The 15,854-nt window shown below is 35.5% G+C and overlaps 2 protein-coding genes across 8 annotated transcripts in view; one reads left to right on the forward strand and one right to left on the reverse strand.

The window, feature by feature from the left end:
* The window catches only part of LOC137241334 (neural cell adhesion molecule 2), a 70,961-nt gene extending 63,284 nt beyond the window's left edge, over positions 1-7,677 (reverse strand). For 2 of the 7 annotated variants that reach the window (XM_067768828.1, XM_067768820.1), the window contains exons 1-2: positions 6,797-7,677; positions 3,670-4,346 (exon numbers count right to left, since the gene is read on the reverse strand). In XM_067768828.1, coding sequence (XP_067624929.1) covers positions 3,670-3,763 — 94 coding nt within the window. In that variant the 5' untranslated portion in view covers positions 3,764-4,346; positions 6,797-7,677. Of the gene's footprint in view, positions 1-3,669; positions 4,347-5,894; positions 5,912-6,796 lie in introns of those variants that run through there. The other 5 variants (XM_067768825.1, XM_067768824.1, XM_067768821.1 and 2 more) reach the window with 5 other exon arrangements.
* Positions 7,678-14,416: 6,739 nt separating this feature from the next.
* LOC137241905 (uncharacterized) lies at positions 14,417-15,574 on the forward strand. The gene has a single exon (XM_067769258.1). The coding sequence runs from the start codon at positions 14,417-14,419 to the stop codon at positions 15,572-15,574; it is 1,158 nt and encodes a 385-aa protein (XP_067625359.1).
* Positions 15,575-15,854: the final 280 nt, after the last annotated feature.

Here is a 15,854-nt window from a genome sequence, read left to right on the forward strand (position 1 = left end):
ACATAAAGCATTTTTGCCATTTTTGAAGCTTGAATTTTCACCAAATGGTAATAAAGATATAATAGATTGTTGTCTGAAAATTCGTCAAGATCGGTTGTATATATGTGTAGTATATATCTCACACATTTGATCAAATTGTTCCTTATGGTGGACTTGGGTGACTTTGATATGTATCGACTCATATTAAGTTCTGAAGATAGTATAGTTTTCTCCAGTATCAAATTATATAAATCGCACGAGTGAGATCACTCTGTCTGAGACCTAGTTCAGTTTGGAACGGCTCGGAGAGGTCCTTTCCAATTTCGACTGAGCAGATAGTGTTGCTCAACGTCCTTTTGCACAGCCGTATAATTCAGATATAACGGCATATAGGCAGCTCAAGCTCTCGTTCTCATGCCTTTCTGCTTCTTCTTGTTGCGCTCGTTTTGAACGTAGCCCTGTAGGCAGCGTCTTTTCTTTCGATTGTAACGCGGTATTCTTCATCGTACCAGTTGTTTTTCCATGTTCGCCGGTAACCAAGTTTTTCCTCGGCGGCGGTAGAAAGTGCTTTAGAGATATGCTCCCACTTCTCCTACATTCCTTCGTGTTGACTTGTGCTCTCAGATAGCGGGAGTGAGAGTGGATTTGCGAAATCATTAGGTGTTTTGTTCCATTATTTTAGCCGCGCAGAGACGGGTGCGTATTTTGGCTGCTACGAGATAGTGGTCCGAGTAAATGCTAAGTCCTCGGATCAAGCGCACATCCAAAGCACTGGGGGTATGCCGTGTATTTCGATGGGGGACAGCCATGTAGCTTGATCTATATTTTTATGCATGATCCTTGTCCTGGATATGGTCATGGGTTGGGCACCGGCGAAATCGATCAGCCTCAGTCCGTTAGAAGAGGTTTCATTGTGGAGGCTGAGCTTTCCGACGGTGGGGCCAAAAACACCGTCTTTGTCCAGTGTCTTTCCCCTCAACATCTCCGCCGGTTATGGCCCTCCAACAAGGCGCGCCATTCGCCAATTCCAGGACATTCCTGGCGCATGCCCTCAAATCATAGTCTTTTAAATGTGTGTGGGGGTCGTAATTAGTTAAGGGCTGTCTTCTTATCCAAGACCTTTTGTTGTTTTTCATTGGAGTGCGGTTTGAAGTGACGGGTCCCAAGCCCAGCGCACAACCCGCTCAGCGGGGATAGAAATCTTATATATTGACGCGATTTCCCGTCATGAAATGTTACTTGTACGTTTATATAACGAGCCGCTTGATCCCAGAACAGACGCCCGCTTGCTGCCGCACCTTATGGTGAAGAGACGCTGCCGATGAGAATCCCTAAGCTAGCCCTGACATACTCGGTCAGAGTGGTCTAGCCAGGCTGTCGTCTTCTCACATTAACTCACTACTAAACGGATGTACAGTGGCTACCCAGAGGATACAAGGCCGCAAGCGACCGGAAGTAATGAGCTGCTTGAACAGCATGCAAAAGAATCACTTTGGCCATTCCCTGGTGAATGCCGATCAGAAGCTTTCCTCTCTTGTGTGGACTTCAACACACGGCTTCAGCCTCCAATGTGAAAAGACAAGAAGAAAAAAGAAAGAAATATGTACATTGATATATTCAATATGTTTTTTAATCATCCTTAATTTTTCCTACAAAATTGTACTCTCTATAACGACCATCGTCCTCAACTTTGCTTCCATTTCTCCTTTTTATTTTTGACATTAAAAAAAAAATAAATGTAAGGCGCGATAACCTCCGAAGAGATCTAAGGCCGAGCTTCTCTTCCAATTTGCGTCGTGCTCCTCTTGATTTTTCCCTACAAATTGGGCGGACGGGACCTACATGTTTTATGCCGACTCCGAACGGCATCTGCAAGGCAGATGAGTTTTCACTGAGAGCTTTTCATGGCAGAAATACAATCGGAGCGCTTGCCAGACACTGCCGAGGGGCGACCCCGCTTAGAAAAATTTTCTTCTAATTGAAAAATCTTATTTCTAAAATTTTGATATTGCTTTGCCCGGGAGTTGAACCCAGGGCATACGGTGTGATAGGCGGAGCACGCTACCATCACACCACGGTGGCCGCCGACATTACTTCCACTATAAACCTTCTAATTCTACTCCTGCCTTATGCTTTCGAAGCCATTCCCCGTTCCATCGAAACTCCAACTCCTACTCGAATTATCACTAACACTTCCATCCCATTTTAACTCTCCCTTTTTATACTCAGTCTCGTCTCACTGCGACTGTCACTCTTTTGCATGCTCTTTCTCCTTTTCCATTACATTTTTCGAATTTAAATTTTTCCAAAATTTAGCGCCACACCCCCATTTTCCAAAATTTTATTCAGATGAATACATAGAGTACATCATAATGCAATAATAAAGGTGATGTCAACAACATAACCTCACTTTTTCGGCAGCTCGATTTGCCAGTATTTACGTGTATTTCAAAAGTAATAAATTCTGATTGCTTAATTTTTCGTACAAATTCTTCAAAGAAATTAATGTTCTGCAAAATTGTGTCCATATTTTGTTAGCGAATACAAAGTCACATTAATCTTTTTGTCTGAAAAACTCTATTAGCGGCTTATTTAGTTATTATATTTCTAAACGTATAGTAAAATCTACTCCGATCGTAGTAGAATACAGTTATATATGATAGACAACCCTCTATGCATGCCGAACTTCTCAGAATAATGTAAAACGTCAACGGGATGAAAACACCTGAGTATTCATTTCATCATGGAGTACATATACTTTTACATTTATGAATATTTGGTTTAATCCAAATATACCCAATTGTGTTTAAAATTTATTTATATTCACTGTGGTCATCGTCCCGCAGTATCATTACCTAAAATTCGCTTCACTTTCAATGCATTTTTTATGCATATACACATATTGACCACACACATTTAAGTCATGGCGACCCACATAAATTATTTTGAACCCAGCGGGAGTTCAACACCATATATACATTCCGACATACAAGGCACATATCTGTTTACATTTGCCAACCCGTCACATTGACCAACATACTTATAGATCAGCATGACTGATCAACATTGTCGGTTTGTCAATGTGACTGCCAAAATATTTATATGTACATAATTACATGTGTCCGTAAATAGGTCACTGTAATAATAATATGCTGACTTGGCATACATACATTAGGAATGTAGATACTTTTAGTTCGTACGTATTAGTGTAAACAGACATTAGTAATGTAAGAATTCTGTATAAAAGATAAAGGAATTTCTAGTAAAATTTCAATTGATTGTTCACAACCAAACAACAAAGTTCTTTTTCCTTCGTGTTAACACTTCACCGCCTAGCCAGAAAAATAGCGGGTAACCAAGAGAGCACACTGTAAAAATTTTCTCAAGATCTTTTGGGTATTTTGGTTTATTTATAAGAAAATGGCCATAGCAAAGAAATTTCATTAAACAAGTCTTTCAATGAGAGTTCTAATAATTGCGCACCCAATATAAATTCTTTAGTTGATATTTAACCAATGCTGCTACATAATTTAAACTGGTAGATTATGTTTCCAAGATCAACTAATTAGAAAATGAATGTCGAAAGTACCAAAATAATAATGGAAATGGCTGGCAAAACGCCCTTAAAGTTTCACACATACATAAATACTTATATGCACATGTTCGTACAGGATATGAAAGTGTGCGTACCGTTTTGACTGACAAGTAGAATGAGAGAATGTATTAGCGGCAACAATAAATCCATGACGAATTTGTTCTTGTCGTCGTTTTTTGCACCACACATGCACACACACTCATCCACGTTTTCTTTTATGTTTTAAAGTGCGCTATTTTATGTGTAATAAGTTTTTCGCATTACTGTTATTTTTGTTGTTACTGTTATTGTTGTTGTAGCGGAAAACGTCGCAATCCATTAGATTAAACGCGGCTGGCTACTGCTTTACTACTTTTGGTATATCAGAGTTGGGTCGAAATGCTTTTGCTTTTGTTAATAGCATTGTATTAAATTATCCTTTTTAATGTGCGCGTAATCCTTTATGGGTATTAAATTTAGTACATTTGAATGATGTTGCATTGTTGAAGGGCACATGGCACTTCTGGACAAGTAAGCATTTTTTATTTTTTTTTTTTTCGCACTGACACACACATGAGTGAATGAGATTTAACTGGCCTGTAATATTTCTTTTAATGATTAGTTGTAACTACTTTTTGTAGCATCTTTATTTCTTTTTGATTTAGTCTCTTAAGAGGGAGCTTGCTTGTATTATTTTTATGTGGTTTTTTATTTGTTTTCATTATATGAACCTTAGCTAATGTTTGCTCTTTGGTTATCTCTCATATAAGCTCAGGTGTTTGCGATTTATTCACTGGTTAAACATTTTTTTTTTACATTTTTTTTTACATTTTTTTTTACTAACAAAGTGTACTATGTAATTTATTACAATTTCTTTATCAACTAATTTGAACTTGTATAATATACTAATTTCTATAACCGAAGCACATTAACATGAATAATGAATATTCTTCTCTAAAGACTTTACTATTTTTCGGGGAGTCCAATGGAGTATTATCATTATTAGTTTTAAAAAAAATCAGAAAAACGGATAAGGCATTTTATTAAAGTGAAACGTTTTCTACACTAGAACACAGTGCGAGGGCCTCGAATTCGAAACTTAGTAGGTAAAAAAAAATTGCCGTTTCTTATCAGAGCTTAAACACACGTTATTTTTTTGGTCGCATTTGAGTTAAATACACCCACGCACACACACACTATGCGGCGGAGTGTACTAACTAGTTGTGATGATGGGCAGAAGAGCGGTATAAAACTAAGTTGGTGATTGATGATAGAGCGGGAAAAGAAGTCCAATCGGTGGGGTAAACAGTGCTCAAGCTGCCAATAAAATCGCTGGAGTATGGCTAATGCTAAAAGGTTAAAGGAGTGAATGGTGGATCGGTTTGACAGATGCTCTAGAATAACCACTAGAATCGGCAAACAATGACTTGGAAAGCCGCTTGAGTATATGACTGCGGAACGGGTGACTAGAGGTAGGTTACAGTTGCCTAAAGGGGCTTTGGGATTGATGGAAGGAGGTTCAACAGGCAAGTATATACTTCAGCTAAGGTCGAAGCTTAATAACCGAAGCTTAATAACCGACATACGCAATTTATGCTCTAAATTTAAAAAACCTTCTAGGAGTGTCGTTGTTGTTCAACAAATATACCATTGCATAACTTTACGTATTTGTGGATGGCGATCACATAAACTGACATTGAAAGTGATGCCATTCTCTTTGCGTATTCCTGATGACTCTGCATTTTAAGTATTGTTGCAGAACTACAAATACTCGTTCATATCACACTGCTAAGTTATTTGCCTGAAAGTTGGATCTGAATCAAGAAATTTTCTGCTAGAATTTCTTGGTTGATGACAATTCAGCAGGAACTGTCTCTTCAGAATTTCTAGGAGTGAACCTTGGAGGCATTTACGGATATCTAGGATCCGGCAATCGTATCAACTTGTCATTAATGTCGGATTTTACTTGAATACATTTTTTGACGAATATCAAGATATAGTTTAAGCAGAGTGTTACAACGTATTTGCTGTTTTGATAGAGTGGCAAGGGTCCGAACTCTTCATTAGTTTAATTCGTTTCGCCATCTAGGGGAAAATTGTGTGAGGGTATGCCTGAGGCACCCGATTCGAAGTTCAGTAACTCTTCATGTGCTAAGGATTCATTGATATGGTTGATTGCGTCGCGGTGAATGTCACTGCTTCATACATTGTTTCATAATCACCGAAATACAGGGGTCTCCTTATATGTCTGGGGCATCTCTATTTCACCCCGGTCTTGTTTTCGATATCTCCATGGGACACTAAATTATGTACCAAAAATTCTATGTTCAAGAAAACTTACTTCGTAACATCCTGTTTTACCCGTATAACAAAGTTTCCCGTATATATTTATGTACTTCGTATTATTTGGTTTAAATTTTTCTAATTTAATTTAATTTTCATTTGTTTACTTTATTTTATTTTATTATATAATCAATTTATTTTTTTTTAATATACTTTTTTTTATTTTGTTATATTTTATTAAATTTTTTTTTATTTTTTTTTTATTTAATATAAAAAAATTATATTTATTTTAATTTGTATTTATTATTTAAGAACTCATGAGCTTAACACCGGCTTATAATAATTGAATATTCAATTAGAAAAAAAACTTTACAAAAACAAATCTATACAACACACAAATTAACAGGTATAGATACAGAATGTCTCAATTGTGTTGTTAGTGTAGAAATGAGATAAACTGAATTAAGCAAGGAAACAAATACAAGCAGGATAGCCTAGTGGTTAAGGCAACTGCAGTTTCAACGTGTGCTTCGCGGTTCGAATCTCGGTGAAACCTTTGATAACATTACAAAATTGCCTGATGATAATTGCGTGGTGGTTTTAGAAATGGTACCATCGCAATATGCCAGTAAATGTTTCTTTCTTTTCAGTTTCTCTTAGAAAAACATAATAATTGAATATTCAATTATTATAAGCCGGTGTTAAGCACATGAGTTCTTAAATAAAAAGTATAAATTAACACACCATTAAACAAACAAACATAAATATTTTAATTTATTATATTTGATTATTTATTAAGTTTTATTTATATAGCAAAATAGTTCCAATATACATCAGTTATCTACCCTGTCGGAAAATCAACAAAACAAAATAAGTTGATTTATTATAGTTTATTTTATTTTACTTTATTTTGTTTTGCTGAAATTTTTGCTGTATTTTTTATGTTGTGCCACAACCCACCTCATTGTTGCTAAAATATTTTTCTCACTGTGTATAAATATCTGGATGACATCACACAGAAACTTTCTTCGCTACCAACACATCCATACATATGTATTTGCCATAACTGATAGTTCAACACTATGACAAAAACCGCAAGCTCAGCAATCTCACTTCATCCTTTGCCTTCACCGACATGATGGGCTGAAGGCCACAATTGAAACAACAACACTGAAACTATTATGCCAACATTTCCGAAATTGCCGCCAACCTCTCCTTGAAATACGAAACTTCAGTTTCAAAAAAATTTGTTGGTAATACAAAACATTAGTCACACAATCACTCACACACGTCCCACTGTTTGCAAGCGGCAATGGCGTATCGACTCAAGGCTTCACACTCACAGCGTACAATGCAAGACAAAAATCCTTATATTATTATCCGATAATCCTTTTGCACTTTCGACACTGCACTCCCGTCATTCGAGCTTTCGAACTCTTAAATCGCTGACCGATATATCATGGTTCTTATTAGATAACGCGTCGGTTCGCCGCCACTGCTGAATGATGACTGAAAAGTTGCTTGGCTGCCAAGCCAAGGATGCGGATGATGATGGTGGTTAACACGCACGAGTTGAGATTTTAGCCGCACTGCGAGGCAAATGCGATGCTAAAGGCTCGAACATTCGTCCTTTGCACGATGTTCACAAATAAAAGCAATAACAATGCAAGTTAGATGTATAACCGAATGAAAATAAGCTAAACACGTCAATGTACCGTTACCAACATGCCATCCGCACTAATAGGCTCTTTCCATACACACACACACAAACACTTATGAACACGCCATGTTAGCCGTTATAGTTAAAATATTGCCGTTTGCTGTCAGAATGCCGCGCTCAAATCTTGGCCGTATCAGAATTTGCACTGAAGTCACTTCGCATTCTGTCGTATCCTTTATTTTGGTCAGAAATGTAGTTCATGAAGCTCGTTAAAAATGTTGACACAGTTTGTGTCCTTTCGGTCTTATCGGGTATAGCGTATATATACATATGTATGTGTGTGTAGCATCATCCAACTTGAAACGAACTTGCTTCATGCAACCGATGAATGGAAATTTTTCGAGACTCGCAATGATGTCATGCGGCACGGCGCCAGTGTAGGGTCATGTTAGTGTGAGTTCGTCTGGGCACAAAGTGTGTAGCTGGCAACATGTTGCTAAAGGAACAGGGGATGCAAGTCGAAACATGAGAGAAGAATTTCGCGTATCTGCGCGAGTAGAGAGAAATGAGCAAAAGTTACGAAGTTAGTAAGCAAATTCGATGTTGTTGAATTTTGTAAAGTTTCGTTATAGCGCCGATGATGGTTCTGGTATTGGGAGTATAACAATTCAAATTATTTAACTAGTTGAATTTGGACTCCATTTCAACTATAATTTACATTTCTTAGTCAACATTTATAATATTTACAGAGATATATTTCAACCATATTTTTACAAGGTGGTGTTCCATTATAAAAATGTAAGGTGCAAAAACATAACTGAACATTTTACTTATGTACATATTTGAGGAAGTGAATTTCAACACAGACGAATTTGCTGCATAGCCTTTGTTTTGTTACTTGGCATATTCGACACATCTTACATTATATTAATGACGGCCTTCTTCATAAGCAGAGGTAAGATGAAAAGGCTATGCCACGCCCAATTCAATTATCTAATTAATTTTATGTAGGCAAGATGGTATAATGATTGCGTCTTTTACATATTCTGCAGTGGTTCAGAAGATAAAAGTTGTTCGCGTCTACTTTGTTCCGAAAAGTAGCAGTTCTGTTTTGTGCAGATTAAGCCTTAAGCTACATTTCTGTGCTAACCTATTTAGTTACTTTTTCCAATCGAATATCCATAATTTTACTCATAACGGAAGGAAAGGCACCTGAAATCAAAATCGCCCTATCGTCAGCGTATGCCACAATCTTTACGCCATTTGCGTTGAGCTTTACCAGAATATCATTTCTAATAATGAGCTAGAACAAATATCACAGCACCTTGTGGTCTACCTTGTGCTTAATAATTATTGCTCTAGCTCAGTTAATATCTCGCAGCCAGAGTAAAAGGTTTCTAGAAGTTCCCATATGTGTATACAAGACTTATTGGTCTGAGATTTCTGAGATTCTCTTTCTCTTCAATGTAACTGGAATATGGTTATATAGAATGCTTGAAGTTGATACATATTTATAACTCCTTACTATACAACATAATTAGGAGTATACCATCAACCTCGGCGAATAAGGAAGGGTGCTTTCAAATTGATGCTACTTTATATTTGTGAGGGACGTGAGAGAAATGAAAGCATAGAACAACATGCATCACTATTTGTGTAACTCGCATCTTGAATCACACCTGCTTGAACCGCAGATCTAATCAACCAAGCAAAACTGTAGCATCACAAAGTGGCTACTAACCAAGTAAGCCATGTTTATATTGAGTCAAACTCATAAGATTTCAATGAAGTATTTGAGTAGTTGTTTGCCTGCCTAAATAGTTGTTTAGACTCCAAGCCGACGATATGTAATATGAACGCACCTGCCTCAGTTCCGCATAAAATCCGGGTCTAAGTAGGTACGAACGCAAAAGCTTATAAAATTTAATACCTTTTGTTTGTATGCGTACATACTTCTTCATGTTGACAATTACAATGATTGGGCACTTTCAGCAAACACAACTGGTGATCAATCCTTAAGTGACAACTCTGTAGCGAATCGCAGTAGATTCGACCCATTGCATAACTATCGCATTTGGAAGCGGAACTTGTACTAGTTCTGTCCCTTCGCAGTGCTTTTAACTGACACTTTTAACATTGTAAAGTCCTACGAATTGGCAATTGCCCACTTTGCAGACCTTAAGGTAAGGTATAGTATCGAAATTAGTGCCCCTAATAACACCAAAGCTGTAATTCGTGGAACAATAATTTTTGGACATGAAATCTATTTTCACACTTCTAGATTTATAAAACTCCACTTGCAGGAGAAGAGGAACATGACTAGCAGATATTAAATTAAAACGTGAACGGTAAGTCTCTCAAATTTCACAATGTTTTTTGGTAATTTGTTTTCAAAACATAGGGAAGGATTTCAGCTATAATTTATTACAGCACTTTTCTATATACGTCCACTGTAATAAATTATGACACTAACTGTGCATTTTCCTATATATGTAGGTATATCTGCATGTAGGTCTGTTTTAAATTGGCCTCATGAATAATTAGAACGAATTGAAATGTACGCAAAAGTTTCAATGATATGATTTGGCATGCTCCTGGTCATAGTTTTAGTCGTTTTTGGCCAACATAAATTAATAGTGTAAAAGTAGTTATTGCTGGTTTAAAGTAGTTAAAGTAGAAATGTGAGTACCTAATGTATGTATGTGATCACGGTTGCCACACCATGTTTTCATTTGGGACCAAAATTCATTGAAAAAAAACCAAATCTCAGAAAAAAGGACCAAATTTTTGTTTTATTTGATTGTGATACAAGCAATTCACAAATGTGTCATAGTCGTTGTTAAATATAAAATTTCAGGATGTTTCCACGGTTTTCTATACAAAATTTTTTAATAAACTTAGCGAATAGGAGACTTAATTCAAACTGCACAAACAAAAACACTACTTTTAGGTATTATATTTTAAAATTTCTAGGATAAGTCTATGCCTTCACTAACTATACGTTTTGAGCTTAGTTTTGCTGACAAAGCTCTTAGTTCCAGCATTATGTTGTTAATTGGAAAGAATAAAATGTATAGCGCAGTTAGGTTTTAGTAAGAAAATGCTCAAAAATTTGCTTTTTGGTGTAGCCTGAACGTTGATATTAAAAATCAAACGTCTTAAAAGTTTCAACTGTGCAATAACGGAACCTGATTACATTTAAGTAGGTACTGGAAATTAATTAACAGCGTTGTTATTGAAGTTTATGGGGTTCTGTACCTACGAGAATAAAACACAAAACACTTCTTTCGAAATCAAATCTTTTTTACATTTGCTTCAAAATCTGAATATAAAAGTAAATTTGTTCAATCGCGATTCGTTATTCATTTATAAATTTACCGCTTTCAAGAAGTATTCCTGATTTACTTAAAGTTAAAATATTTCTTATGCCAAGCTACTTAGTTTTCAAGTATTCGGCGTGCCTTAACACCACAATACTATTGGAACACTACAATACTCCTGCAATTTTTACATAGGATTTCTTTGTACAAAATTTTGAAAGTGTTACCAAACATAAAACTAATTAGTTTCATTATTTTACTTAGTTTTCAATTCAAATTCATCCATCAGTGGAAAGCTATAGAAAATAATAATTTTCTATATAATTTTGAATAATTTATTTAAGCTTACTTTTTTTAAGATATTTTTGATGACTGACAATATTTTAAATTTTTGATAATTAACCATAAACAATCTTAAAATAATAAACTTTTAAATTTAACAAGGTATATTTATTATAAGTAGATAACCCTACATATACTCCCCCTCCAGTTAAACGAAAAATTTGTGTTTTTAATGTTAATTTACAGTGTATATTGATTACTATAAGTTGTTATTGTTGTTAGTGTTTATTTGTTGTAGTAGTTTTATGTGAATTAATATTAGTTATTTATAATATAATATATATATATATTGTTATTTATAATAATGGGATTGAAGAACCTAGGACGAGGTTGAATGATAGTAGATTGCAACTTTGTATGCATAATCATTAAACAATTAAAAACTTGTATTATGCAGAATATATGTTCAATATATAATTGTACTCTGCATAATGTATGTCCAAGTTGTTGATAAGGAATGAAAAGTTGATTCCTTTAATTGTTTGAGGGTAAAATTGTCATTGATGCATGTTATGTTAATGAGTATAAATTGAGTTTTAAATATGATTTACATTTCAATGTGAAATATTGATATTTAGAAAAATATTTCGTTAAAATTTATTTTAAAAAATTTTTAAGAGATTTTTTAAAATTGTAGAAATTTGTTTCATTTTTAAAAATCAAAGTTATTTCTTTTTTTTGTAGTGGATTGTGTTATTTTCGATTTGAATATGAATTAATTTTCATTGCGGTGCTTGTATGTCTGTTGTTGTAAAATATTTTATATGTGTAGGTGATATATATTCTTGAATATAAACTGGAGAAGAAGTGCGTATAATTAATATAAATAATAAATTGACTATTGTTTTAAATCAATTAATATAAATTGTAACAAATGTGGCATTAGTATTCTAAATTAAATTATTTTGTTTAGATTAAATTTGATTGAAGAAACAAACTTTTTCAAATAAAATAAGAGTACTAGTTGTCGAAAAATGCAAAAATTTTGAATAATACAGCTTACTAAATGGTAAGATCATTATACTGGTACTACTAATTTATGTGTTACATTTATTTTGATATTTTTAAATTTTAAAAAGGTTGAATTTTCAAAAATAAATTGTTGTACGTTATATGACTTGTTTAGTAGATTATTGGTGTCAATTAAAAAATAAATGAGTTCGTAGACTAAAATTCGTAATGTTAAACATATATATGTATATATATATATATTTAATTTTTGATTTAAATATCTATATGATTGATACGATTATCACTGGTTAATAGGATTTCAAGATTTTTGTTTTATAAAGACAGCTTTGTATGTGATCAAAACGATTATTGCATATGTTCAACTCCCGTAACGTACTCAGCATATCAAGTTTAGTATAGCTTTTGAAAAATTGAAGCGATTCAGGCAATGTTTCGAGAAGATTTTTAGATAAATTAACGTATGAAGCTAATATGCTCCTCATCAAGCATTGTTGAAAGATATTGCATTGTCACATTACGTGTTTGTGTAAACGTGGACCCGGGTACCCCTAGAATGTGTTTATACAATATGGATATCAAATGAAAACTGTTGATGAGTGTTATAGTGCAGGACAATTTTCATACAACTGGGAGGCTAGGGTCTCGAGATATAGCATAAAACGTGGACGCGGATACACCTAGAATGTGTTTTTACATTATGGGTATCAAATTTAAGCTGTTGATGTATGCTTTAGTACAGAGTAAGTTTTACACCACTGGGTGACTACGGTCTCGAGATATAGGCCAAAACATGGACCCGGATACACCTAGAATGTGTTTTTATATTATGGGTATCAAATTGATGCTGTTGATGTGCGTTATAATACAGAGTAAGTTTTACACCGCTGAGTGACTAGGGTCTCGAGATATAGGCCAAAACATGGGCCCGAATACCCCTAGAATGTGTGTGTATTATGGATATTAAATGAAAGCTGTTGCTGAGAGCTCTAAAGTTCATTGTGATATTCGATTTAGTCGCATCAACCTGACAAAACTGATAAATATGCATGCGAAGCCGAAATAAAGGCAATAATTAATAATACCCACATACCTATTTACATACGTCCTATTATAAACTCCGACTTACCGATGTGGTACGCCGTCTTGCTACCCCACGTGCTGCTAATGCCTTGGAGGGCGCCTCCTCCATATGGTGGCCATATCCTGCTTTGGCTTCCTTAGTGGGGCGGTCTTATTCGCCAAACACCCATTTAAAAAGTTTCAAATTTTAGTTTTTCACAATTTCTTTTTTTTAATTTTTCTAAAAAGAATCACAATCACGTTCGTCGCGTGTTTTTTTATATTCAATTAACAATTTTTCAATGTTTCGTGCCACTCTTCAAAAATGTGTATCTGTATATGTCGTTTTTATTGCGTGACGTTGGCCGTAGCTCTATTTGACTGGCGCGGGCAGTTGGCAACGCTTTCTATGCCTTCTAAGATATAGAAAGACAGACAGTCAGTCGATCGAATACTGCTTAGCGGTGGTAGAGGAAGGCTTTGGCAAATGCAATCAATTGCACAACACAATCAAAAGCTTAATGTACAAGCTGAGTGTGAGGAATTAGCTATTGTTGCGTATGCGGTGTCGATGATGAGACTACTCTATGAAGCCGAATACAATCACTGATTTCCCAACGGGATCCGCGTTGGATGAAGTACGGTGAATAGAGGATGGCGTAATAAGCTACATGAGTAGCCTATTAAACCATTGTGTGGAACATAGACGAGTCGCATTCGGTTTGGGTAGTATTACTGTATGCTTTCGCCTTGGTGGATAATAATTTGAAAATGTAGCAATATGTCTGGCGATGATTATCAAATTGGATCGAAATAGGGACTTCAGCGATAGAAAATGATATGTAACATTCTTATTCGCAGAAGTTCTCACCTGCAAGGAAGATCTAGAACTGCTGAAATTTAAGCATGTTTTAAATCAGTCCATATTTTTCGTTGAATTAAAATCACAAGGCAATTTAAGGATGAACGTCAATAAATCGAACAAAAAATCGACTGATGAAGAAGTTACTATTTGAAGAAATTTATTAGATAATTTCAGATGCACCCTTTGTAAGGAATTCAAAAAAATCTACAAAAAATATCTGAAAGAATTTTCACTCAAAAACATAAAGAAAATATCAAAAACTATTTGTTATGAATTGTTGATATTTAGATTTCTTGTACAAAATTCTGTCTATTTTTGTTTTCTGTTTTCTTGAAACTCTCTTAACTAAGAAATACGAAACAATGCAAATGAATATACCACCGATGAGCGAAACCATTCGTGATCTTTGCACTAAATTAATTAAAGAGCGACAAGACCGTGGAAATCCGAGAGGACTGAGAAAAAAACGTACCGTACGCAGTGCCGTTATTACTGACGGTTCCTCGCCACTCATCATCAAAAGTTTAGTACATGTACAACCGAAACCGTTAGTTGATACTTATACCGGGAGCAAACGGAAGGAAACCTCATTGGATTATATCATCCAGCAGCTGCAACGCGGTATATGGCCACCAGACGTCGTGGTACTCATCACACCCGCCAGCAAACATGATAATCTCTACAAACTACATGTAATCGATAGAAATAACAAGGGACATCTCGGCATGACCAGCATCACACAGCAGGAGTTGGCAGAGTTGCGCGCCAGCAATGTGTTCGAAAAGTACGCCACCATCGTGGGAAATAAATATATCGATTTGAAGACAGTAACTCTCAATACAGCAATCATTGCGAATATTATGAAAAATCTAAATGGAGATTGTTGCCAGCCTCAACGTACTGAGCTACTGCTACCAGTTCCAATGAAAAAGCATCAGGGCACCAAAGAGTTAGTGCCACGTAAAAGTAGCTCGGATGCTGATGATAATGCGTTGGATATGCAATTGGAGCCAAGTCGTCATCGGCGCTGCGTTCAGTCAAGAAAACATAATTGCCAATATCACACGGAAAGTGGCATGCGTCTTATGACATTACTTGATCGTATAAATGATGCCATTGAACCTGCGGATAAAGATTTGCATAACTTTTTTGATCTTGCCGAGACTTATAAATTTAAGATGTACATACGTCCAGAGTTGTGTTGGAAACCGCCTCCGCAGGCAGCAGCATTACAAAATGGCAACGAAACCGATTTTGTGCGTTTCAATATCGAATGTTTTATGCTTTTCGATAATTATGTTGGTACGATTACGATAAACTCTTTGCAGTTGCATGAACAATTGAAATTGCATCCCTCCTTGCTGCCGCGCATGCAAGTCATTGAAGATGTTTGTGAGTTAACGCCATTGCCGAAGTGGGTGGTCACTGCTTTGCGTACGGTTGCCGAAAGCCTTGGACTTGAGATGTTCTATGATGCCTTTGGAGAATTTATTTTCGATCTGTACAAGCAAATCACCTAATCTTGGTATTTTTATATGGGATCTGGTAACTAATAAAACTGCGTCTGCAGAAAAATAGGTTTATTATACTTAATCTTACTCCAACGGCCTTCACGGGAAAGCATCAAGTCCCGCCTATTAGGGATTGCAATAACCTAAGCTATCCTTTTATTTTAATTTGTCGGCGCTTTCCTGAAACTTCTTGGTTCAGAGTAGCTAATAGTTTAGTTTGGAACACTTCCTCATTAAAAAATTTTTTTGATATGAATTGATCTAAGGTTCGTTGTAAGGCTACAAAAAA

The sequence above is a fragment of the Eurosta solidaginis genome, chromosome 2, assembly GCF_040869045.1.
Source record: "Eurosta solidaginis isolate ZX-2024a chromosome 2, ASM4086904v1, whole genome shotgun sequence".
In the NCBI taxonomy this organism is placed as follows: Eukaryota; Metazoa; Arthropoda; class Insecta; order Diptera; family Tephritidae; genus Eurosta; species Eurosta solidaginis.

What these genes read in the sequence shown, in the direction of transcription:
- LOC137241905 (XM_067769258.1), top strand. Translation starts at nt 14,417, where the DNA reads ATGCAAATGAATATACCACCGATGAGCGAAACCATTCGTGATCTTTGC.